This window comes from Xenopus tropicalis, chromosome 5, assembly GCF_000004195.4.
Source record: "Xenopus tropicalis strain Nigerian chromosome 5, UCB_Xtro_10.0, whole genome shotgun sequence".
Classification (NCBI taxonomy): Eukaryota; Metazoa; Chordata; class Amphibia; order Anura; family Pipidae; genus Xenopus; species Xenopus tropicalis.
In genome coordinates, this window is record NC_030681.2 from 132,627,137 (window position 1) to 132,654,106 (window position 26,970).

Genomic DNA, 26,970 nt, shown 5'->3' on the forward strand with positions numbered 1-26,970 from the left:
TTTTCTGTAACCTGAGGCTGTTGTGTAACATCTCTTATAAATGTTCTGACATGGCGTATATAGTGTATATATATTGTGATCCTGATAAGCTCCCTTTTCCAATGGCATGATAGAAAACCCTTTAATTTAAACTCTTATTTTTTTCAAATGGCTTTACTACATCTTATGATAACCACCCAAAAATATCTACAGCTTCACCACGTAACACTTTTTGGCATAACCTTTATCTTTGCTGGTATTCACGTGATGTGAAATGAGCTGAATAAGAGCTGATAGGTTAGTGTAAACAAAAGGGCACAGAAAATCCTGTCCAACAGCTCCAAGAGAAGCGCGTGAACACAGCAAGGCTACTTGTTTCCTGGTAACAGAAGGAATAACTACTGTATTAACAGTGTGGAACCCATTGCCATTCTACAGAATATGTCTTCCATTAATAATGAACTTTATAATGGTCGGGATGGTACCTTTTTAAGAAAATTGCATTGCAGAATAATGGTACCTCCTCACCACCAAATAAATTTTGTAGTTTACCTATTATTACACCCCCTAGTCCCAAGTGCAGAGGGTGAAAGGTGCCAAAGAAGTAACTCAGGAGGGATGTATTATATATTATTTCTGAAAGATAAAGGTTTCTGTAAACTGACAGCACTACAGTATAGTATGTCAGGGATTCCCCAATAACTGGGGTTATAGTCTATATATTGTACAGTTCAGCATGAAGTTACTGTGCCCAAAACTGTCACTTGATGGATTAAAGTTTGACATTGTTTATGCTGTTTTGGATAAGTGTGCAGCAAAAGTGTAGAGACTTGTATGCCTTACTAAATTTAACAAATTTCAATTTGAAAGCCAGAGTTCCCCTTTAATGTAGCCGGCAGGTATATCTCCTGCCCAGACTGATCCATCACACATGAATGCCTGGGCCCTACTGCAGGGCACATCGCTCTGCCGGTTCTTACAATGAGGTTATATTGTTAGCTTCCCTTCAGCAGCCCACGTGAATGGTTTATTTTACAAGACAAGTGAATGTATTTTGTAATGTTTTGCCAAATCCAGAGGTAATTCTAGTATACATATCAGATGGAATAAATGAAGAGGTGTTCATGTTTTATAATCTTCTTGCAGGGGGGGGGGGGGAATTGTATTGTCTATTTATATGAAATGAGAGAATGGTGACAAGCTTAGAAAAATAGTTTCAATAAGAAGTAGCACTAACTGATACTGGGTAGGGTAGAGTTTCCAAACTGTGAAACTGGACCCTCTAGGTTCAGGTTACTATGTAACTGTTAACTGATGGCAAACTGGTAATATATGTATCTAAGTAGGGCCCAAAACAATTGATGGTGGGAACACTTTTATAGTGAGATTTTGTTTTTCTTTCTGATGTCAAGGCAATATTGGGGGGCTATTTGTTTGATTTTGCTAGAACTTTATTAAAACAATGTTTTAAAATATATGTAACCTTGCTATGATGTAGGTGGGCCCCTGACATAATACTGGAAAATGTGAACCCAAAAAGAGCCTCAGCAATACTGGCTTAGGGATCTCATGTTTAGTTTCTGCTTTCACTCCTAGTCTTGTTGCCGATTGGTGCTGGTGACATCTCACTTCTCTTGAAATAGTTTAACTCTCAAAGTAACATCGGGTATGTAAAGAGTTAACATTGCTTACTGTGTGAAAAGACTGCTGTATTGTAACCTATGCCGGGGGGGGGGGGGGGCATTCCCATTGCCCCATGAGTGTTAAACATATGCCCCAATCTATATAATCTCATAGTTCTCCCTTTTTAGACTCCACTAAATGTGCCGGAGGGCCTGGGGCAGGAAGCCTCATTGAGGAAAAGCTTGTACCCTAAGGTAGGCCAGACACCTTAGTGGAAGTTGGAACCTGGGAATGAGGGCTTTAAATGAGTGCAACTGGCAACTTTTATTCAGGGTTAGCTAGTAAATGCAGTTTGTTCCCCAACAAGAAAAATAAGTGAGGTAGTTTGCCAAGTGACCATTCCTTGGTGGGTAAGGTCCAAGTGTGGGTTGGACACCATGTGGGGTGAGTACCTATGTGAAACTGCTGTGTTATGATGTCCCTCTCCGTCATTTATTATTTTAAATAATGTTGTTCCTGTTTAAGAACATTTTTTTCTGAAAGGGTGTTTGAGAGTTATAGTTTAGCTTTGAGATCTTTTAATTCCATTGTTCTTGCAAGGGCCAGTTTGAGGGAGAGTGGCATGTAGTAGTGCTCTATACTTGGAATCTTACATTCTATTATTTGCACTGGTCCAGCACAAAGAAACAAATGAGTTCCAAAAAATTCAAGCAGAGTCAGGTTTATTATAAAAGGTTCACAGATAAACAGATTCTTTAACAACATGATAGCCTGGAGGTGAGATGCCACTGTCATAACAATTAGCTTCTTCCAGTATTATGGGTTTGGCTTGTTCATAAGTTGGTGTGATCTCTCCTTCACTCAGCTTGCTACATCTTTATCCTTTCTGGAACTCCCCTGTCCTACTCTGCCTCTAACCTACATATGGTGGCAGAGTGGGGTAAAGACAAGAACATATTCACTCAAGCACTGAGGTGGTGATGGGCACACACAGGCCTAGGTCTCAAAACTAAATCAGGAGTAGAGGTTTTACAAGAGTAATGAAAGCCTTGCTCATAGCCCAACATGTGTCTGTCTTTTCAAGGTACAGGTATAGGACCCATTATCCAGAATTCTCGAGACCAAGGGTACTCCAGATAAGGGGGTCTCCATATCTTAAGTCTACTAAAAAATCAATAAAACATTAATTAAACCCAATAGGACTGTTCTGCCCCCAATAAGGGGTAATTATATCTTAGTTGGGATCAAATACAAGGTACTGTTTTATTATTACAGAGAAAAAGGATATCAGTTAAAAAAATCTCAATTATTTGATTAAAATGGAGCCCATGGGAGACAGGCTTTCCATAATTCAGATCTTTCTGGATAATGGATCCCATATCTGTAATTGTTTTTCTCATAGAGAAATGAAAGTATCACATTTACAGACAAGAAATTGCTACATCCTTGCAACGCTATACAAGCAGATATTACAGCAACAATACATACTATATGTGAGCCGAGAATAAAATATATACATTTGCTCTAATAAGCAGAGGCAGTAATGATGCAATGTGATCAGAAGGCTAAATAAGGGGCATATTGAGATGTTTCAGATGAAACCAGGATTAGGTAGCTTTTTGCAAGCAAAAAGTAATGAAAAAAAAAACACTGAATAAAATAATGAAGATCCGTTTGTTAATGGATTGTTTTATTCTTTTGAGATTTGGGGAGTTTTCTTTTTTCTTTTGCTGCAATAAAATTGAATGATATGATTAGTAACTGGACCAGAATATCTGGGTTCAAACATTTAGATAGGAAGAGGGAATGGAAATGACTTGCAGGGGGTTATTTAGGTCCTGTTAGAAGAGAAATGTAGGGTATCTGGCCCTAAAGTAGGCTATTCACTGACTCATTCCCTTGTGATCCTATTGGTGGACCAATGGATCGAGTGATATGGCCGATCAATGTGATTTGGCCAAATGAATATGCAGATTGCACTAAGTTAGTATTTGGGTCTGTGAGGGTCACACATGATAGTGTGTAGTGTGCTCACTGTTATTTCATATCTGCCATTGCTGTCCCACCCTCTCCAATAGGATTAACTAACAACAGGTTCTAGTCTGATGAACTAGCAAGTGTCCCCTTTATTGGCCAAAGGCCTTTCCTACATCATGGATACTGTGTACTGATAAGGAAACAGCTTGACTTTCATTTCAGTTTTCCTTACAGCCCCCAAAAGCATAATATATGGAATATGTATTTTAGATCTAGGTGTGTCATTGAAATCAGAAGAGATGGACAGAGGTATAATACAAATGAAAGCATTTTGCTACAGAAGTAATACTGCTTGTACATACCTGATTGCATCAGTGGCATTAATGACCCACTGTTCCTTGGGATTTGCACAGACTCGGAATTTCCTTGTAATAAAGCTGCAATACAAAATAATATATGATCTACAACCATGTTCCACGCCCACAAAACTGCTCAAAAGGTACTGGGGTTACTATTAAAGTGTTGTGATGTCTGTGAAACAAATGCTTGTTCAAATCTAGCAAAAACATTAGTTAACTGACTGGCCCCTGAATCAAGGAGTCAATGTTACATTCCTGTTCCTGGCATCAAAATAATTCAAACTGGCCATACAATTAATACACCTAAATAGAATGGTGGTACAGTCCCTGCCATTTCCTCTCAGTTGACGTTCCTGTACCAGTACCAGTCATTAGCCCAACAAACTGTGATCTCCATATATCAAATGTTACTTGCTTAAACAAAAACACAACATATCAATTGGGCTTTGTTGCCCAAAACTTCAGTTCAGATTTAGACTTACATGAACATACCTTCCGTGCGCATGTATTATGTGCACATATATTGCTGATTTTCTCTTTGCAAATATATATTCACAATTTGTGAATAGCATACTAAAAGTTAACCTGAAGGTGAACCACCCCTTTAATATAAAACATTCATTACACTTTTATTAGACTAAATATTTTTTGCTTTTATAACCCTTTACTTGTCCCTTGGAGGTGGCGCAAAGCCCAAAAAGTACTCACATCACTGCATCAATGTCGCACACTTCAAAGGAATTCTGGATTGTAAAACCTTTAATAATTTTTAAAGGCAGCTGCTTCCTGGTGTACGTGTAGCAGCAATCATACATGACGCCTGGAAAATAAAATAAAAGGGTTATATTACAGCACCTCCTACGCTTCCCATATTTATTACTCCTGTAACTGCTTTGCACATTGGGTGAGGGTACAGTATTAAAGGCAACACGTAAAGGAATAACAGTAGAGCGTAGACTTGTTGGCAAATTCGGTTCCAGGACTTGCCAGAATGGTCCCCCTTTGAGGGGATCTGACTCAAAGGGAATCAAAAAGGTTTCTTAGGATGTAAATAAATATTTTTTTAGAACCCCATATATATTGGATTTCCACATACAAATTACAGGCATATGTAGAGAGGGGAATGCAGTCCCATTATGAATTGTGGTGGTTCTAACTGGTCTCTGTCATATTCAACCCAGGAGAACCATAGCAAGCCCTTAAATTCTCCATGGATCCAATCCATTTAACTTTAACAGTGATTGCCTGTTGATTCAAGAGGGAATCTAACTGGCGGCTCTCAGCATCTTTGCCGCTGTTAGTATACGTGGCGCCAGTGCTATTGCCATTTTTATTTAAGATAGACATTTGGATACAGATTGGACTGCTAGATTAATTAAGGGAATGGTTAATGTAACCAATGAGACTAGGCAAGGAAGGCATTCTCAGTTGGCACCCCCATATTTAGCTTTCTGTGGTGAATGCTACACTTCCCATGATATGAACTGCCCTGTGCAAGAAGTACAGCTGTGATACACAGAACTAATTAAGGCTGGAATTAGTTTGGTTCGACATTTTAGAATACCCCTAGTTTTGCATACACAGTGCTACTTTTAGACATGTTCCAACTATATTAATAATATATATTGATATAAAATATACAACTATATTAAATTATTATACTAATATATATCTATGTATAAATTGCCAGCTAGCACCACAGAGCTTTACATTACCAGTATAACAAACAGGAGACTGTGGGGATCATTCAAATAGCACTTGCATCCAGGGTCTAGTTGCTCTCTGCACCTCATAGCAGATAAAAAAATCCAACACAGTGTGCCAAGCGTACGGCCTGTCCTTAGCACCTGCCATCGTGGGTACCCATATTATTCGTGTCTGAATGACACACAAGTTAGAGGGTTAGGTAGGGGTTGTGAGGGGGGGACACCTACATGCCTGACCCCACGCACAGTGCTGTTGAACACAAGCCCCGATGTATTCTTAGGGAGTATGCAGGTCTCAGCACAGAGATGGGTGGCACAATTTTAAAGGGCAGGGTGCAAAGTGTATAAATTGTGGATTGTGCCCATTTTACACTTTGCACACTGCCATGCAGTTAATAAACATCGAGCTTGAATTTGAAGCCCAAAGTCAAACTTAGGGGCAACATTTCCTTTCAATATGCAAATAAACCCCATCCAGAATCCAGTGGAGTTTCAGCCATTTTGTCCCATCCGGCCCACCTGGCTGTTTTATGTGGCCCTTGGTGAGTGTCTCTGACCATCCAGCCTGATCAATTTCCATTTTCCTCACATAGTAACAAAAGGTCCCCATACACGGTAAGATCCGCTCGCTTGGCGAGATCGCCAAGCGAGCGGATCTTCCCCCGATATACCCACCTACGGGTGGGCGATATCGGGGAGCTTGAAGTTTAAAAAAAAATAATCCGATCGTTTGGCCCTGGGGATTATGTAGGCGGCAATGGGGCAGTCGGTTCGGGGACCGCATCAACGAGCCGATGCGGTCCCCGATCCCACCGAATTTTCTAACCTGGCCGACCGATATCTGGCCTGAAATTGGCCAGCTATCGAGCGGGCTGGCCGACTGATATCTGGCCTGAAATTGGCCAGCTATTCTGCCCGTGTATGGGGACCTTAAGAATAAGGGGTATATTTATCATGCTGTGTAAAAAGTGTAGTGAAGCATTACCAGTAATGTTGCCCAAGGCAACCAATCTGTAATCAGATTTCAACAGTAGCAAAGCATCTATTGGCTGCTATGAGCAACATCACCAGTAATGTCTTACTCCACTTTTTACACATTGTGATAAATATACCCCTTAGTATCTTAAGTATAAGTACATTAATAAAAAATTTGGCCCGCAACTTAGCCTGTATTTTAGATTTCGGACCCCTTATGTGATTAAGTTTGACACCCCTGCCTAAGACCATTGGAAATATGTGTTTTCCAATGGTCTTAGGCGACCCCTGTGAAAAGGTTGTTCGACCCTCAAAGGGGTCCCGACCCACAGGTTGAGAACCGCTGCCTTACAATTTATTTGTTATTGAAACCCAGTTGCAGACTCCCCATAAAAACTCCCTAACCATACAATGTGGCAGGTTGCTTAAACTTAGACTTGCACATATGCACACACACATTCTACTAATAATGACTGCTGGATTTTATACTGCCCCCCAAAAAAATCACACAAAACAGAACAAAAATAGCTGAAATGATATATTAATTTACTATATTGAGGCAAAAGAATAAACAAATGAGTAAACATAGTATAATGCAAATTATTCCACCAAATGAATTTTTTTGGAGGTTGCAGGGTAAACATAACCTAACTGCCTAAAATTGTCCTGTAGCTGGAGATGCAGCAGGAGCCACGCAGACCCCCTGATAACCCACCAGGATGGCAAAGCTGCCGACTCACCTTCTCCAGTGCTGGTCAGGCAAAAAAGTCCAAGGGCCACCAGGCACAGCACACACAGGTATCTGGCACGAGACATGATTGTCAACTTGTCTGATGTTCAGTCTGTTGAGGGAGATTACAGGTAGATATATATAGGCTATGATGAATTAACCCCTCCTAGATCTTTTGTGACAATAAGGGACTTTCCCTGCTACTTTCCATAGTCAGAGTCTGTCTAATAATCTGATAACGTGCAGACATAAAGGAAATACATTGTGTTCCGACCCAATCCAGTAGATACTATGGAAAGCACGCAGGAAGGCACGCTTACCCAAATACCCACAGCCCTACTCATATCCACTTACTTCCTGGGGCAACTGGTAATCAAAGCTGAATTGGTGTCATGCTTTAAAGTGAAAGTGTTCACAAATAACATGTTAAGTCTCTTCCTTTCTGTCAGTCTTTGTCATAACTCTCTGCTACAGGGGATGAAAAGGCAATGTATACTGAACTAACAGCATCAGTGTATATCTGTTTTTTGTTTGTTTATTTTAAGATATTACCAGCTGTTCTACACTGTGTATCTTTAAATATTATGAAAGCCTTTATTTAGAAATGTAAAAAAAAAAGTTTTTATGAATTCCCATTACAGTCTCCAAAAGAAAGTAAAGCATGATGAGTAACGGCAACATATTATTATTATTACTATTATATTACAGACATATACCGAATACGCACAACTGAAGAGATGTAATTACTGAATATTAGAATTTCTCTCCACAGGTATAATATTCTAATTTTCACATTTTTTTTTGCAAAAGAAGTTCTTCTGACTCCAATAGGAAATAATGGACCTGACCCGGTCCAATCAGAAGGACAAGTTTTGAGTGTATTTTCATGGAAAGATGTTCACATTCTTAATATTTATTTTACAGTATAATATAACAAACTCCCTTTAGGAGAAATGTGTTGGGAGAGGAAAGATTTCATCAAAAGAAGAGGCTTATAAAGAGGAGAGGTTAGTGGTGCCTAGTATGCCAGTGAGTGCGTTAATGCAAGGGAACCCTGGAATTACCACAAGTGGATTAACTCAATGCACAAATAAAGCAGTCCTAAATGACAACCAAATTGATGCTCTGGAAGTGACGCCATCTACTCTGAAAATACCCCACATTGGTAAATGAGCCTTTATAGCTCTTTCTGTCTTTACACCAAAGGTATCCAAGTACCCTTTCACTTGGTCCACCATCTCAGTATCTACAATTGCATTTGTTCTTTCAACAGCTTTCAGTCATCTCCATTACACTCTCAGATACAGACTCCATGCTGCTCTCTCACATTAGAAACATTCTCAAACATTTGGTTAACTTAGGGCCTCACATCTTAGCCACCATTATTGGTGAGAGGCCGTTAGTGAGTTGCCACCACTTATCTGAGTGGCTTCTTCAGTTCAACTGAGTGGTAGAGAGCTCCCCGGCATTTAAACCCTTAAGGTAGTTCAGTCAGAGACATCCAATCACAACTGTTCCATTGAACTTATTCAGTTAGCTGTTGGCTGAAACTCATGCATGAAGCATAAATGCTGCGGTTGTGCATGTACTTGCCCCTGCAATAAATGTTTCAATAAGGAAAAAGGGGTATTAAAGAGGTGGAAGAGGATGGCCCCTGTGACGGTACAGTAGGTATTATGTACCTGTGGCTCAAACAATATATATGCAGGCAGACCTTTTCCTCATGGTTTCTCTTAAATAGAAGGGGCCCATTTGAGCCTTTCAGGAACTGGGCCCACTTTACTATTGTATATTAAAATATCACATCAGTTAGGGCCCCACTGGACCCTCTAAACTCTGTGAAGGTAGGCAGGGTCTGCAGCCCCTACTGTTACAGCTTTAAATACTGAAATCATTTTCTGTATTGGATGTGTTTTAAAACATTTGACATCCCTAAGATACGTTTCAAGGAAACTGGCTAGTCCCTAAGTAATAGAAAAGTTACTAACAATAACAAAACACGGCACAATAAATCCCTTAGGTTTTCTTTTTTTGTGTGCAAAACACAGATGATACTGTATAAAAGATCCATGTCCACTGACACTTTCCATTAATAACTATTGTAATCCTATTATTTCCACATACAATGTTAGAAAATGTACCGTTCTAGATAAGTGCGGCACGTAAGCAAACGGAATTTCCAGATTTACTGCTTCCCTTTTCCATTACATTCTGCACCCAAGTTAATAATTATTGGTCCTTTAAACACTTCTACATTAAAAAAGCTGATGCACATGGGAAATGTCCGGGAAAAACAACATGACATGACTGTAGGAATGAGCACAAGCTACACAAGTTAATATTTACTATGCTGCTGGAATTATTGTGCATACAGAATATGGCACCATTGAGTTAAACCGTACATACAAGTGGTATTCTTTTTGTTCTTTTACAGTGCTGGGCAGCAGTGCAGAACATGTAGCTTTCTCAATAGACTGGCAATAAACCACAAAACCCCTAAATAATGGCCACCACATTTCCAACATCATGTCTTTTATCATGCCAGCCTAATGTATTGTATACAAGTGTGTGAACATTGCAACACTCCATATGTCAAGTACGTTTTTTAGTGTACTTTAACTAATACATTAATTTTTGGCTTTCATGGACCCACTGGATTTTATCTGGACCTCTCTAATAATAAAGGCTTGGGAGAGCCTTAGCCTCCCCAAAATACCAAACAGTTTATATCATTAGGGAACCTGGCGTGTGGGAAATATTTGGTATAAACAACTATTATAACTGTTAAATAAAATCCCTCCTGTTTAGTCTGCTGGTATCAATTCTGATTTGCTACGGAAACAGGCAATTGGCCCTTTTACCGCTGCTAAAATGCCATGAAAGGCCCAACCCATTCCACCCCCTCTGAGCTTTGATTTGGTTTATTTACCTAGGTTAGCAGAGCCAAAGGAGTTACCACCTACATTCTTAAATTGCCATAAATCAGACAGCCTAATAGATATGGTGGCATTGTTTTCCTAAATCTATTAGGGCTCTGGCACACAGGGAGATTAGTCGCCCGCGACAAATCTCTCTGTTGGCGGGCGACTAATCTCCCCGAAATGTCATCCCACCGGCGAAAATGTAAATCGCCGGTGGGATGGCATACGCGGCGGCGCGATTTCAGTGAAATCATGGAAGTTTCCTCTCAAGGCAACTAATCTCCCTGTGTGCCAGAGCCCTTATACACCCCACCCTGCACCAAAGAGAAAAACCACTGCAACTTGGCTAGTAACTAACATGGCAGCCAGGTAAGTTTGTTTATTTATTATGGGGTATGTCTGTACATAAATATAATGTGCCCATATTTGTACTAATGTTTGTATTATCAACAGAAATGTTTATTCATGTTCAACTGATCTGTGTGAGCAGCCGTTGGAGGAACAGGAGTCTCCTGGATCATTGTGCACAATCACCAGTGGTGTCTTTTTGGGTGGGGGGGAGGGACTGGTTGCGTCGGGCCTACTGCAGAAAAACTTTTGAGAGGGCCCGGCACGACCAGTCCCATCTCCCCCACCCAAGTTACGCCACTGGCTCCTGGGCAAACTTAGTACCTTTTATTACATAACCCCCTTATTATTTATGAGCTGGATTTCGAAGTTTTGTGACAGCCTGCAGATGAAATGTGTTTTAAATCATTCAAATATGACACAAATCTTTCTCTCAGTGGATATGGTGTAAAGTCATATTTAGCTGCGCTGAGTGTAAGGTTCCCAGACACTAAAACGGAGTGCATATTTGTATCCCTATTACAACTCCAGTAGATTTGTCTGCAACACGTAATAATCCTTCTGGGTATTATAAATTAAACCAAACGTTAAAGCACGAGTAAATGATTATCTATCTCACTGGAGATTACCTTGCAGGGTGGAATGTGACCTCACACATTATCACTTGCTACGTACGGTACCAGAATATGGCTGAATGGTTAATATTTTGGACAGAGAGGGAAACCACCTTCAATGGAAACAACCAAGAGCTGATGTCATACAGCAAAGAACTCACAGAAGGTCATCCAAGTTCTGCCATTATGGAAGGAGATAAACAAACGAGGAAATTTCCCACGATAAATCTGAATGAACTGTAAACCTGTACAAGAAAGGAGTTTCCAGAAAGAGATACGGTAATAACAACAGCACAAATCTAACTTTGCAAGAGGATACTTTTATGGTGGTCATGGAACTCATTATATTTATTATAGAATAAGAATCTGAAAATAATAGTTTGCAGAACAGAGTTACAGAAATTGTGTATCTGGGACTAATGTTCTGGCCCGGGTGGGTGGGTGGGTTGGACTGAGTCAGTGCTTGAGGCAGGAAGCACCCAAACTACGAGGACTGAGAAAGCGATATCGGCAATCCGCTGCCTCGAAAGATCTTTGAAAAGGCTTATAGCAGTCCACTGGATATATACAAATTGATATCTCATAAGGTATTTATTTTTGGCAACGCATGTATATTGGAAAAATGCTTGTTTCGTGGAGAGAGAGCCACATGCAAATTGTATTATCAAGGTGAAACACCCCTTTAAGTGGGACAAGGATGGGGGAAATTTTGGTTACGGTGTTAGATGTAAAATCAGCCTATTTGTTGTATTAGCAGTAAAATCAGTAATGCTTTTCTAAGTGATATGGGGTCCAGCGGCATTCCTTGATCCGACTGGGCCACCCACAAAAGAGAGGGCCCGGTGTGCACGCAGATATCCCCTCATTATATCCCCCTTTATGTGTTTGCTTCCTGCCAAAAATAAGTGAAGTGCAGCAAAGTTTCATCTTCACAGAGGCCTAGGTCCCTCTTGTCCAGGTCCCCTCTGCCCCTGGGCCCCCACAACCACTGGGTCTGCTGTACGGTAGTTATGTCACTGATAGGGTCCTTCATGTCAGCTGTCCAAAATGAGGTACCTAAGACGCAAGAAGAATATTTACCAAGCACAAACCGATATAAGATTCACACAGTCAACCGGCAGACATTTAGACCCCAAGCCCATAGGCAAGGCATCTACAATATAGATAAGCTATTAGAGCACCAGTATAAATTAAGCACTGTGCAGAAGTTTTGATTGTATGTGATTACTCCTTTGGTCATTGCTACTTGCATGGCAAGCTCTATGGGCCAAGGACCTCTTCCCACATGTCTCAGCAAATAGCACTTAAAGGGGAACTCCACCCAAACACAGCTTTAAGCCTGCATCCTCCCAATCCCACAATTCCATGTGCACTTAATCAATAAGGAAAGGAACATTACATTGGGTTATGTGGTTCGTGCATGCCGTCTGTAAGCTGTGGGAGAAGTTGTAACATCTACTTTAGTCCCTCCTTTCCTGCCAGGATGATGAACTGTTTTGCAGCTGGATTTCAGCATATAAAAATGGTATTTATTCATACTTTTTTGAAGGAACAGATTACAGTGATAGGTATATCAGGGGTTTGTGTTGTGTGGGGCTCTGTAAGAAATTTGGTTTAGAAGCTGAGTTCCCCTTTAATCTGGAGTGCAGATTTAAGATACCTATGAGATTCCTAGCGTGAAACTCTACTTCCATTCCTCAGCACAATGCATACAGGGAATGTCAGTAGGCATGCGTAATACATACAGTAGTTGCAATCAACCTTGTTAGCCTCAGAACCATATAAACTGTACATGCTGCAAGGCAACAAATATCCATGCAACACTGCTCGTTCCTTTTATTGTAGTTACTAATGTACAGGTCTACAAAAGTCCCTGCATAAAGAGGAAACAAAATAATTAGTGTAATTACACATATGTATAAATCTATTTTGCTTTCTATATGCAGTAACATAAGATTGGTACGTGACTTGGAAAATACAACAATGTCCTCAAGGTAGAATTTCATACATGTTACAGTTACCCTTATAGTATGTGGTTGGTGTACTTATCCCTCCACACCCAACTAGCAATAACATGTATCAGTATATCATATATCGTAAGCTACTTGTACCCAGTGGCACTCTCTAGCTTGCAAGTATTAATGAAGCACTAGTTAGGGGGGTATAAAGTATCAATTCTTGCCTAATGAAAGAAATTCTTAGCAAAAGAATGCAGAGAATAGAAAGGGACAGACATACTTTTTTCAATGGAAATTATATTTGCATATAAGATTTAAACCACTGCATTAAATATGTATTAGAAAGCTGCTTAAAATAATATTAATTAGGCAACTTTTTAGCATCTACATCAGGTCTTATCCAAAATTAGTAAGGGCTGCCCATACTTATGCTGAAGTGGATGGCAATATTAAATACACTGGTCCAATAAAAGTCAGAGAAAGTGCCGAAGCAATGAATAAAGCAGTTCAATACGGGGTTTTTCCTTTCATCACAGATATACTATAAACAGAAAATACCTGTTAAATATAGTTTAATCAGTACTAAAATGCCCTCAAAATAGATCCTCACAACACACATATCTGCATTTAGTTACTCAATAACCAACTGCAGCATCTTATCAGATTCAATGATACTAAATATAGAAATGCACCTACTCGTTACCAGCGGACACTTACAGATGCAGATAAAGATACTGTCCCAGCAGGAAACAAATAAATAAGTACTGCCAAAAACACTCATTTTACAATTTGAGAAACTTTACAAATATATAACTTGTCATACACTGTGGCTATTGCAGGGAAGCGAACACAGAGGCATAATTCTGTAACCCACAATATACTACTTAGTGTACCATTAATGTGCCAGGTGCTTGATACACAATCGACTTCCCATACTGCACATCATCAGAGCACAACGGGAGGTTCCAGCTTTAAACACTCATGTTCTGTTCAATAACAGTGTGGAAATCCCTGAACGGAATGTGCCTTTACTTATCTCCCTGGTTAAAAGAGAACTAAAGCCTAACTAAAGAAGTAGGGCAGAAATATTGTACATTATGTTTTGGGTTTCTGTATGAGCCCAAGGCACCCACAGCAGGGATGATCTGTGCCCCCAAATATGCCCCAGTAGCCCCCCCATCTTTTCTGCTGATTCACTGCACATACTCTGTGCTGCTGTCACTTACCTGAGCTTAGGGACAGGCACACAATATACTGACTATATAATTAAAATAGTCACATGGCTGATTAGTAATAAATACAGATTATAAATATCACAAGAAAAGAGGAGAGCACCTTCACACAGATGAACTGCTTCAGCCTTTATTTATTTATTTTTTTTGAATAAAGGCTGAAGCAGTTCATCTGCGTGAAGGTGCTCTCCTCTTTTCTCGTGATATTCCAAAAAAGCCAAGCGGTGGGCTATTGGGGATTGACGCATCGTGCCGTGTGAGCACTAAGGCTGAGCGTTTATATATTTAATTTTCTGAAATACAGATTATAAGTACATGGCAGATCACACAGCTGCTCAAAACACACACAAGTGTTGCAGACATTTTCCAAGATGGGGAGCCCCTGTGACAACTGTAGAAGCCTGGATCATGGCTGCTTTTAAGATATTGAAACGTTATGTAAGTTCAGTATATAAAATATGGCTTTTTTTTAACCATATTCATTTTTAGGCTTCTCCTTTATCCAGAAAACAAAAACTGTAGTACCGTGTTAGCCAGTGTCAAAAATAATAATAAAAACAAAACACAAATACAAGAGTATTGTAGAAATGATACCTATATTGGCTAACAATAAAAATACATTGCAAGCTTTCGAAGCTCTAAGGCCCCTTCATCAGGCAAAATACAAATGAGAACTGAAATGGCACAACATTTATACTGATAGATCAGAGAGAAGTGTTTACAAGCAATAAATTAGGAAGTTACAGATAGATAGAGATAACTTGTGAAGATAATAATTAATGTTTATTAGGGTGGGTTGTAAATAGTCCAGGGGCCTGGATTCAGTCAGGTCAGATAGTGTGACATTAAACCTGACCCCAAATTAAGGCCTTGTCTTAATGTGTTAAATAACACACTTAATGGATTTGATGCCAGTTAACCCCAGAATTGGTACTTTTTACATGTTACCAAAAATACATAAGGAAGGCAACCCAGGACGACCCATCATCTCTGGTATTTGAAAATTAACTGAGGGCATATCTGGCTGGGTAGAAAACATTCTGAAGCCAATTGTCAATAGAACACCCAGTTTTATACAGGACACTACTGACCTTCTAAACAAACTGGCTACCATAGGTCCACTTCCAAAGGGCACCATCCTAGCTACCATGGATGTGGAGTCTCTTTATACCAACATCCCACATGAAGATGGTATTGCAGCCTGCCAGTATTTCCTTGAAAAATCTCATATGTCCACAATGCCAACTCTACAACTAATCAGATTTATACTAACACACAAGTACTTCTCATTTGGAGATGCCATATACCTCCAACTGATGGGAAGTGCTATGGGAAGCAAAATGGCACCTCAGTATGCAAACTTGTTTATGGCCCATTTAGAAGAAAATTTCCTGGCTTCCTGCAACACCAGACCGTTGACCTATTTACGGTATATAGATGACATACTTATAATATGGACAGCATCAGAAAAGGAACTATTGACATTCCACCAAAGATTCAACCAATTTCATCCCACGATTAACCTTACCCTCAACCACTCCTCTTCACACATCAATTTCCTGGATACCACTATTTACATCAAGAATGGAATCATACAGACATCCCTATACCAAAAACCAACAGGCCGTCCAGCATATCTTAGGTGGGACAGTTTCCATCCACATCACATTAAAAAATCAATTGTTTTTAGCCAGGCTCTTAGATACAACCGGATTTGCTCAAATCCTGATGAAAGAAATAAACATCTCCATTCCTTACGGAAAACTTTTGTTAATCAGGGCTACCATCCACAGGTTATTGATGATCAGATCCACAGAGCAACTCAAATACCCAGAGACACACTCTTGGATTACAAACAAAAAATAGAAATCAACAGGGTACCAATTGTAGTCACCTACAACCCACAGCTGAACATTATAAGAAAAATAGCCAGGGACCTGCAGCCCATGCTCCATACAGATACCAGACTAAAGGAGATATTCCCTGAACTACCCCTTCTGTCCTATAGACAACCACCCAGTCTGAGGAAAATGATTGTTAGAAGTGCTCTTCCCCAAACAACTAAAGCAGGTACATTTCCCTGCAACAGCAAAAGATGTGAGACTTGCAAATACATCCTGTGCAAAGATCAAATTGCAATACCGAATACACAAAAAGTCTACACCATTCGGGACTGCTATTCATGTGCTTCCTCCAATGTGGTGTACTTGATCATATGTACTAAGTGCCCTACAGGAGGAATGTACATTGGAGCAACAGGGCAAAAACTGCGCACAAGGATGAACCATCACAGACATAAGATCAAAACCAAAGCATGTGATACACCAGTGGGACAACACTTCTGCAATCAGGACCACAGGCTTCAGGACATGAAGGTGTTAATTCTAAAAGGGAACTTTGGATTTGAACGAGAAAGGAAGATCTATGAATTCAAATGTATGGAGTTATTCAACACATTAAGACAGGGCCTTAATTTGGGGTCAGGTTTAATGTCACACTATCTGATCTGACTGAATCCAGACCCCTGGACTATTTACAACCCACCCTAATAAACCTTAATTACTTTCACTATCTTCACAAGTTATCTCTATCTATCTGTAACTTCCTAATTTATTGCTTGTAAACACTTCTCTCTGATCTATCAGTATAAATGTTGTGCCATTTCAGTTCTCATTTGTATTTTGCCTGATGAAGGGGCCTTAGAGCTTCGAAAGCTTGCAATGTATTTTTATTGTTAGCCAATATAGGTATCATTTCTACAATACTCTTGTATTTGTGTTTTGTTTTTATTATTATCCTTTATCCAGAAATTACGGGAAGACCGTCTCCCATAGACTCCAGTATAAGCAAATAATTCTTATTTTTAAAACTGATTTCCTTTTTCTCTGTAATAATAAAACTGGACCTTGTACTTGGTCCCAACTAAGATATAATTACCCCTTATTGGGGGCAGAACAGCCCTATTGGGTTTATTTAATGGTTAAATGATTCCCTTTTCTCTGTAATAATAAAACAGTACCTGTACTTGATCCCAACTAAGATATAATTACCCCTTATTGGGGGCAGAACAGCCCTATTGGGTTTATTTAATGGTTAAATTATTCCCTTTTCTCTGTAATAATAAAACAGTACCTGTACTTGATCCCAACTAAGATATAATTACCCCTTATTGGGGGCAGAACAGCCCTATTGGGTTTATTTCATGGTTAAATGATTCCCTTTTCTCTGTAATAATAAAACAGTACCTTGTACTTGATCCCAACTAAGATATAATTACCCCTTATTGGGGGCAGAACAGCCCTATTGGGTTTATTTCATGGTTAAATGATTCCCTTTTCTCTGTAATAATAAAACAGTACCTTGTACTTGATCCCAACTAAGATATAATTAATCCTTATTCTGGATAATATACTAAATCATGAGTCCCTGAATCAACTTAAATGACTGTCCCCATTACTACACAGCATCTTATTTATATACTGTAAACTCTGTTAGAACTTTCAAAAAATAAATATATATATATATTGTTTTCAAGTTTATATCTGTTCATCCTGCACATACATTTTTTGCCCCCAAAATGTACTTTTTTTTATCTGATAAAGGTTTAAAAAGCTATTATTCTGTAGAGAGCCTTGTAAGCCATTTGCCTTCTGTCTATCTCCCTCTGTAAAAAGCAAAAAGATTTTATTCTACATTGTATCTGTATTCTGCTATGCAAACATGTGCCCTCTAGCCCAGTTTCAACTTGAATGGCAGCCCCTATGGCTACACTGCAACTTTATTAAATAAGTTGATTTCTAAAAGTTTCTATGCTGTGGGCCAGCCATCCGCTATTTTACATGCTTGGGGTCCAGATTCTATTTAAATAATGATCAATGATAAACATTTCTTTGAAGCCATATCTAGCCCATGGGCCTTATGTTGGACAGCCCTCATATAAATGGTAGAATAGCTTCTGAAATGCTTTTTTTTCTAAATCAAATCTGCCGATGCACCAAAACTACCAGTGCATGGTGTATTAGCAGGTGACGAAGTGAAGTGAACAGGCTTTGGGGCTATTTGGCTGAATGATTGGACCAATAGAATATTGGCCATGCCATGTATGATCCATTATACTGATTCAATCAGTTTGGCTCACAGGCTGATCAGTTGAATGCCTACTTATATCAGTGCATGAAGGGCCATCTTTAGTGACCAACTAAGTTAAGACAGATATCAACAGAATGTTTAAAATGATTCCATTCTATTATTAAGAACACTAGAACAGGCAAACTGGAAAATATTGTAGCAGAGTACATTTTGGGGGGGGGGGTTTGAAAATGGCAAGAACGTAGTCGGCGCATTAAAAAAAAAAAAAATAACCGCGACAATAATTATAGAGCAATGATTTCAAACTTCCTAGTGGGTAGAACCACAAGATTAAATAGGTCAGTGACGCACACAAAGGAAAATAACAAACAGGTATTTAATGAGTACTTCATTTTCATTTCCTGCTCGCCTTCCCTGGTATATTCACAAACAGGTGTACATTCGTTAGAATGATTTAGTCATTAAGTGTTTATTATTATAAGACTGCATTTTCAACACTTTTATCTACAGAGCCCAACTATTAAACTGAGCTACTGCTCTCCCAACCCTCAAATATGACTGTGAAAGTTTGTATTAATTAATGAGAGTAAAGCAACTGACGAAGATATTTCAAGTATTGGCTACCATTTAATCTGTAAATGGATCCATTTCTCTATAACATATTCCACTCCAATCAGCTCTGTCAATGGAAAACCTTAAAATAAGGTTAATAAGGAATAAATAGATTGATTTACAGTAGTTATTGTTAAAGGAAAAGGTCACATTTATATTGACTCGGCTGCCAAATGAAATGGGGGCGCCACATTTCTGAATGGTGCCGCCTCTGATCTTCCCAAACTGTACCCATATATGCCCATACCTTAGTACTTTGCCACAAAGTACCACTCCTTTTGCTGCAGTTGCAGCCCTTGCACACACACTGGGCCCCTGAATGGAGTACTGTCTGCCCTCTCAATGGATGGTGGCCTTGCATAGACTTTTATTATGTTCTGTATATTCCTATTCTATGAAACTTTCAAACTGCATTTCAAAGTCTTCATTATTTATTTTGCATAGCTTTTGAATTATTGGCCTTTGTATTCCTATTTCCAAACTGCAACTGAAAATGCTATGTGGTTGTTAGGGGTCACTGATACCAACAAACAAAAAAAGCAGTTCAGCTGCAAGGGTTAAATGTAATTGTTTTTCTTGCTTTTTATGGCTAAAATTGATTTTCTGGTCCTTTACTATCTTCCTTTCTGATTCCAAACTGCTGGTTGCTAGGGTAGCTGAGCCCTAACCAGATTGTAGTTGAAATTCCAAACTTAAGAAAGTCACAAGAAAAAAATATGTAAATATTATAAAAAAAACACAAAATTAAGAAATGAAGAATAATTGCAAATTTATATTTATTGCTTAACACATATAGCCAAATATAATGAAGAAGATAAAACTGCACGTTGTCTGCACGCGTGTTAATAAAACAGATATTTGTTGTGGTAGATTCAAAAACAAAATGATGTTGCATAAGGATTGATGGGTAGAAAGGCCATATTGTAGTATGAGCAAAACAGGGTGGAGAAACTGACCCACTGAACATTGGGATTAATGCAGGCCACATACTGAGCTTGAAACATGCACACAGCTCACATAACCTAAATGATTAATAATTACATTCCCTTTGCTATCCTGCTCTAAACCTGGTAATACATAAATACCGTATATACTCGAGTATAAGCCGAGATTTTCAGTACCAATAATGTGCTGAAAAAGGCACCCTCGACTTATACTCGGGTATATACGGTAGTTTACGTTCTGCGCTCCTTGACGTGCGCTCGCTCGCTCGTCGTTTGCCGCTGTGGAGGACGCGCGCCTGCTTTCAGCAGTGTAACACTGATTGCATAGACCGTATGCATAGAACGTACGGTTTCCATGGTTACGCGCCGCTCAAACTTTCGGCGCACATGGAGTCCAGCGTGTCAGGGAGATGGAAGTGGAAGAGCTCTAGTAATAAGGATGATGTGACAGAAAGACCTTTGCCTCCTCTTTATAGAAATAAAAGGTAATTTAAAACGTCATTTACAAATGCAGTTCAGTGTGAAAAGCACAATTTTAAGGAGTGAAGAGAGAGGTGTGCCAAGTTATGGCTAACATACTTACAGTTGGGCTTCCATTACTTCCAATGCACATCTCTAAAAGGGAGTTAATTCTATTGGTGCAAGACTGCTTTTTGACACAACTTGCAGTGGCAGCCCTAGAGTTACCATTTAGGGTGATGGTAACTTGGGGGTTCACCGGTGTAAATAGACATGCTTGGGCACAACTCATCAGAAGAGGCAGGATGGATGCAATGGCACTTAAGAGAAGTGCAAGGAGTATATATTCAAGTAACTTTAATATACACCCAATATTTGTGTCCATTTTAGTGTGACTGCACATGCGACTGCATTTGTAAATAACCCCTTATGGTCTCCATAGAATCAGTTGTTCTTGTGCCTCCTACTCCCCAGATGGAAAATCTCTTGTGTTATTACATTTGTCTAATCTAAAGCGCCTCATTTTCCAGCCCATACCTTATGTTTATTAATATGGTAGTCATGTAAGCACTTATGAGTATCCTTTTATTAAATAATTTGATTATTGAAACTTAGCAGTAGAGGCTGCATTTCCCCTAGGCTTATACTCGAGTCAATAAGTTTTTCCAGTTTTCCTAGGCAAAATTAGGTACCTCGGCTTATACTCGGATCGGCTTATACTCGAGTATATACGGTATGTATATAATACACAAGAGCCATGAATATCCTGTAAATTATATCCTTATAAATGGTGGTTAGTAATGTCATTGGTTCTAAAATGATGTAACTTCAGTCACATAACTCATTGAAACTTGTGTATTACAATAAATAATGTACCCAGTGTTGGCCTTGTGCTTTTATGTGGTCATGGGACCCCTGGGTGACTTTAAATATCCTTATTTTTTACAACAGGGGGTACTTAATTAACTATAAATATCGGCTCTCTAAAATCTCTTACCATGAAACCTTAACATCAACCACAAGATGAGTAACCTTAATCATCATCCATTTATCATTAAATATAACCTTCCACTTCAGCATAAACCTCACAACATAAATATATACACTGACAATGGTACTTTCCACACATGTATACTCCCAACCTACAATGTTTTTCTAAAATGTAGCCTACACCCAGTTCAAAAAGTGTGTTGCAATATACTTAAAGATAGACAACATATTTCAGAGTCCTACAATGTTCCATTGTAGTAAACATAGTAAACAACCAGATATATGTATATTAGGACTTAGGAGTAGAAATAAGCTTGTTTTTTAAATCAATTCTATTGATTGCCAGCTGATGGAGCCTTGACATTCCAGGTCCCTTAGTACCTTCTTCTGTTCCCTCAGCCTCCAGTTTGGAAATTCATGCTCCAAGGTGTCATAGAAAAGACATATCTGGGCTTAGTTGAACCATCTCCCCAACAAGCTACAATCCAGATCCACCACTTACATTTCTTTGTGATGCCCAGCCTCTTATCAGCATTGTCTGTCTACACCACTCACTGTTTACCCTTAGCTTGTTTTAAGTCATGGCTTTCCTCTTGTTTATAAGGACTTCTATAAGCTTACATTTACCCTGTTAAATAAAACTTGACTGATATTGACTTTAATAAGAGTGATAGCAAAGGTATTTATAAGTTATGTTATAATGACATGTTTTAGAATGCACCGGCACATTCCCCAGTGCTGTATATTAAAGTACATAATCAAAATGATTGATGTTGCAAGTGTATACAATCTGTAGGGGCAGGGATAAATGAGACTTGAGGGATAAAAATGTGCAGCTGTGGGAGAAGTATATGTTGGAGAAACATTGTCAGTGGAATGACTGTTAGTAAGGAGATAATGGTTTGGCAGAATCTGATGTGTTAAAGTTGATGTTTTATGGCAAGGGATGACTTGTGTAAAGTTTCTGTTAGAGCTTATTAGGGGAGTGTGTAACCTTCATGGAAGTGTTTTTGGGGAACATTTAAAACTCTAAAGCAGTGATCCCCAACTAGTGGCTCTTGAGCAGCATGTTGTTCCCCAACCCTTTGGACGTTGCTCTCAGGGGCTTTAAATAGGTACTTGTTTTTTAATTCTGGGCTTGGTGTAGCTTTTTGTTTGTATAAAAACCAGGTGTGTTGCTAAACAGAACCTTCTATAGGCTGCCAGTCAAAAAAGGGGCTTCCAAATAGCCAATCACAACCCTTATTTGGCACCCCCAGGAACTTTTTGCTCACCAAGTCTTTTTACATTTAAATGTGGTTTACGGGTCAAAAAGGTTGTGGATCCCTGCTCTAAAGGGTAGAGAAATGTCTGATATTGTGGGCAAATAAACTCTATGGGTAGAGAACTGCTCTGGTGAAGTCATGTAGGCATGTGAGGAGCTTTTTATTTATTTTATTATGCATATTGTAGGAATTAGGGGGGATGAACAATTGGAGACATCAGTGAGATTAAATTAAATAAAAGAGAAAAGACAGTGATAAGAAAGAGGAAAGGCAGAATATGAGAAATTCAAAATATTGTATTGATAGGTAAAAACTAGGTCCAGACAGCGTCCATCAACTTTTGTAACCCCTATTTGGTTGTAAAACAGACAAGCGCCAGCTAGGATAGGTTTAGAGCATGAGGTACATAGGACTTAATCCCTCAGATGGGCCTTCCTAAAGTGCAAATATCCCTGGGTGAAGTGCAACTACAACTCACTGAGTGTGTGCAGAGTAAAATAGCAAATAATGGGCGCCAGAAGGTTCTTGATGATTAAACAAATGGTAACTTGGTTTATTGTCAAAGACAATTAATACACAGGGTTAGCTCATATACTCACAAATGCATATGTTATAGCACTAGTACACTCTTAGGACAGCAAGAGAGGATGCCACCGGTTTATCCCACCTCTTTGGGAGACTGAGCAGGGTAAAGGACCTGGTCAGCTTGGCACCACTATGGAGGGCAGTCTGGATAAATACCTCAGTCCTCAGATTGAATACCTTTAGCTTTAAAGAGTCCTATAGCCGACTGTGGATCAGGGTTAAGTACTGGCCCGTCTCCTGCGTCTTGACCATGGCCCTATGCTAAGGTACTTCCAGCTAACCTCCTGGATGGAGCCAAAAACTGCTCTTGCTTCCTTGCCTAACTACCTCACTTTCCTGGAAAGTGCTCAACGGAGTGTAACTGTAACCCTCATTCACAGGGTCCCTGTCCCCGAGTGGATGGTCACTCTAGGGCAGGCTTTGGTTTTACTGGGGCCTTTTCTGATTCCAGACTCACCTGAGATATCACAGGCAGCCGAAGAGGAAGACCCACCCTTTTACTAAACACTATATTGGAGTGCAAAGGGTGGAGTCAATCTGTAAACCAATAAGGCACATATGCAAAACTATAAACTGGATACATGGGTCTTTGCCCAGCAACAGCATAAACTAGGAAGTGGTAGGGTTTAAAGCCATAGGGACATGTTAACCTTATGGGTCCCTACAGTTTGTTGAAAAGTGAGCACACTAAGAGAGCCAAAAGGATTTAGTAAGGGACAGATGATGACATGCTACTTGGCTTATTCAGACTTTTCATTGGAAATGTCATTTTAATCCAGTCAGGGTCCTTTAGTCCCATCACTGCAATCAGGGTTTCATGATATTTTTAAGCCAAAACAATATTTTTTTAGGTTTACAAAGTGAAGGTGCTTGATTGTTGGTCTCTGCTAGTGCTGAGCTCCTAGGCTCTATTTTATTGGACTAATTTCGAATTTTGTTCATTCAATTGGATAAACAAACACATTGTATAGGAATCTATTTCCTAATTGTCCTAGTACCAGATTGGTAAGAATGACAAAAAGTTGCTGAAAAGTTTCAGTCTGCATCCTGTAATGTTTTTCCCATGTAGTATGAAGTATTTGGATTGAATAGGAAATGTCTGCGACTGCTATAAAAATGAATGTGATTTCAATGATAATAAACTGCTCTCTCAAGATATTAGTGAGTTTCCAGTGTATTTTGAGATTTACCTTAGAGGAAAGATGTCTGTTCACTGGTGGAGAATCTGTATGGTTTCACACCTATTACAAAGCACTTTGAAATTTGATTTTGTGTTCACAAAAGGTAGGATGTGGCAGGTCTCTTGAACTTTTGATAGGTAGGTGTGAAACCACAGACATGCCTTCTGGGTATTCCCTGTCTAATTTATCAACAGTAAGAATTGTTATGTAATAAATGAATAAAATTAATCATATGCAAGATTATTTTTTTTATTAACGTTTATCTTTATTGATTGTAACTGAGAATAGAGAGATAGAAAAAGCTTGGAGAAAGCAGAAAAGATTATATAGAATAAGAGAGAAGATGGGCTTTCCAAATATAAAGATATGTCAAAGCCAATAAGGTTCAACATGAGGAGGCAACATCTCTATTACAGGGTTGCAGTGCCCGTTTGCGGGTCAACCAACCAATGATTCCAACTTTTCTCAAATTTTGCTAGGCACCCATGTACTATATAGGTAACTTTTTGCCTCATCTACCAGTTTGATCAAGAAGCCTAGTGTAGGGGGTTTCATTGACTTCCAAGTTAGGAAGATGCCTTTTTTAGTGGAGGAGTTATTGGAAACATAGTCTATTGCCGAAAGAGAGGTTCAAGCCTTCAGCATGTCCTAAAAGATAAAATTCCAAAGCCCATATATTGGGCAGTCCCAAGGAGGAGACCATATAGGTGGGTATTGAGGTACATAATTGTTGGATCTTGGCAAGTAATTGCCTTAGTCTAAGTTGCATTTTACACAAACATCAGGGTAACCTTGATAGAGCTGTGAACTCTGTTCAGAAAATTTGCGTGTATGTATCTGTCTCTTGCAGAGATGTTGATGTCATGCATTTGCTCACATATGTCTTTCCAGGTTACCACATCTATTTGGAGGAGACCCTGGGCCCATTTATGACTAATATATTTGATAGGGACATGTAAGATTTAAATACATAAACCAATATAACTTAAGTCAAGGATTGTTTCAAGAATATCTAGAACAACCAAAACATATTAAAACCAAATCTCACCCTTTTGGTTTTTCAATGCTCCAAGCATGCCCACTGAGATAATAACAGCCCCACAGTTTGGGAACCACCGTTCTAAGCTGTATGCAAGTTATAACACCAGGACACATGAAAACTGGTATGGACACACAATAGAAGCAGTTAAAGGGAAGTTTACAGATGAAACATGAAAAAAGCAGCTTGGTTTAATGGTCGTTATGAACGAAAAAGCATGCTTTAAAGTCAGTAGGTGTACTTTTACTGCTTTTTTTTCTATGAAATTGCTGTTTTGTGGGACAATATGCCTCTATAAGGGTTCATTAACTTTTTACTGTCCCCAGTTTCACCAGTAAAGGACAATTTTACACAGGAGTCTATATCCTCTGTTGTAAATCTGGCTGAAGATGTCACTTTTATCACAAAGATAAGTCTTTTCTGCCTCTTTATTGCACATCCCCACTTTCCCATGTTTATGATTTAGTCACTGCCCTATCTGGAGTTAAAACACTAAACATGTCATCTCTAAATCCATACTTGCCCTTCTACTTCTAGGAAAGTAGAAGCTTTACATCTAGGGATACATTACTAATGTAAGCTCTTCAGGACAGGGACGTCATCCCAACTGTTTGAAACTCCTAGCCCATGAGTATTTATTTTCACTGCATAATATATAATATCAATACCCCTGTTTATATCTTGTAAGGCACTGCATACATCTGTGGTACCATATTATAAAATAAAGACAATGCAATACATAATCGCCAGTTGGGAATTATCCAACGTTCCCCTACAACTTCTCTCCTAGGGAAGCACACACCCTTTAGGAAGGAAATTCCTCATGTTGGAGTTTGGGTTATGTCTAGGGACATACAATAGTGATAACTAGCATTCTGTATCATTACAGTAGTACCTGTTGAACTGCAATAATCTAGGACATACAAGCCTAAGGTGTTAAAAAGCTGCTAGTAGCTAAAACAACAGACGTTCAGCCATGACTGACAGAATCCACAGAAAGAAATGGCCAGCGCTCGGTCTAACCCACGCTGTAGCGTTGACCAGCTGCTAGAAACACACTATTGTGCCAGCGCTCGGTCTAACCCACAATCTGGAGTTGACCAGCTGCTATAAACGATAAAAAGCCATTAATTATACACAAAGAGAAAGAAAGTTTGCCAGGGCTTAGTTCGCCTTTAAAAATAATTTTTACAAAAAATGAGGTGTTAGTACCACACTTTGGCCAAAATATGTAAGCTCACGTGCCACGTCAAGGCCCCTCATTGTACGTGAGTCCTACACTGTCTAGTGACTTTGAGTCTGTGATGCAATTAAAATAAAGTCCCCCAGCAAACAATGTGACTGAGTAGTGAGACCTATTGCACCTACCTTTAGCTCAAAAAGG

General features: G+C 39.2%; 1 protein-coding gene across 1 annotated transcript; it reads right to left on the reverse strand.

The window, feature by feature from the left end:
• Positions 1-2,307: 2,307 nt before the first annotated feature.
• On the reverse strand, positions 2,308-26,970 carry ccl20 (C-C motif chemokine ligand 20). Its single transcript, XM_018094474.2, has 5 exons — positions 26,955-26,970; positions 7,360-7,461; positions 4,647-4,758; positions 3,942-4,016; positions 2,308-3,332 (listed from the first exon to the last, which is right to left on the reverse strand). The coding sequence occupies exons 2-5, from the start codon at positions 7,433-7,435 to the stop codon at positions 3,293-3,295; spliced, it is 303 nt and encodes a 100-aa protein (XP_017949963.1). The 5' UTR covers positions 7,436-7,461; positions 26,955-26,970; the 3' UTR covers positions 2,308-3,292.

Coding starts and splice junctions, on each gene's coding strand:
- ccl20 (XM_018094474.2), bottom strand. CDS start 7,435: ATGTCTCGTGCCAGATACCTGTGTGTGCTGTGCCTGGTGGCCCTTGGA. Junction 4,017..4,646: donor TGCGACATTGATGCAGTGAT/GTGAGTACTTTT, acceptor TTTGTATTGCAG/CTTTATTACAAGGAAATTCC. Junction 3,333..3,941: donor AATGCCACTGATGCAATCAG/GTATGTACAAGC, acceptor ATTTTATTGCAG/CAAAAGAAAAAAGAAAACTC.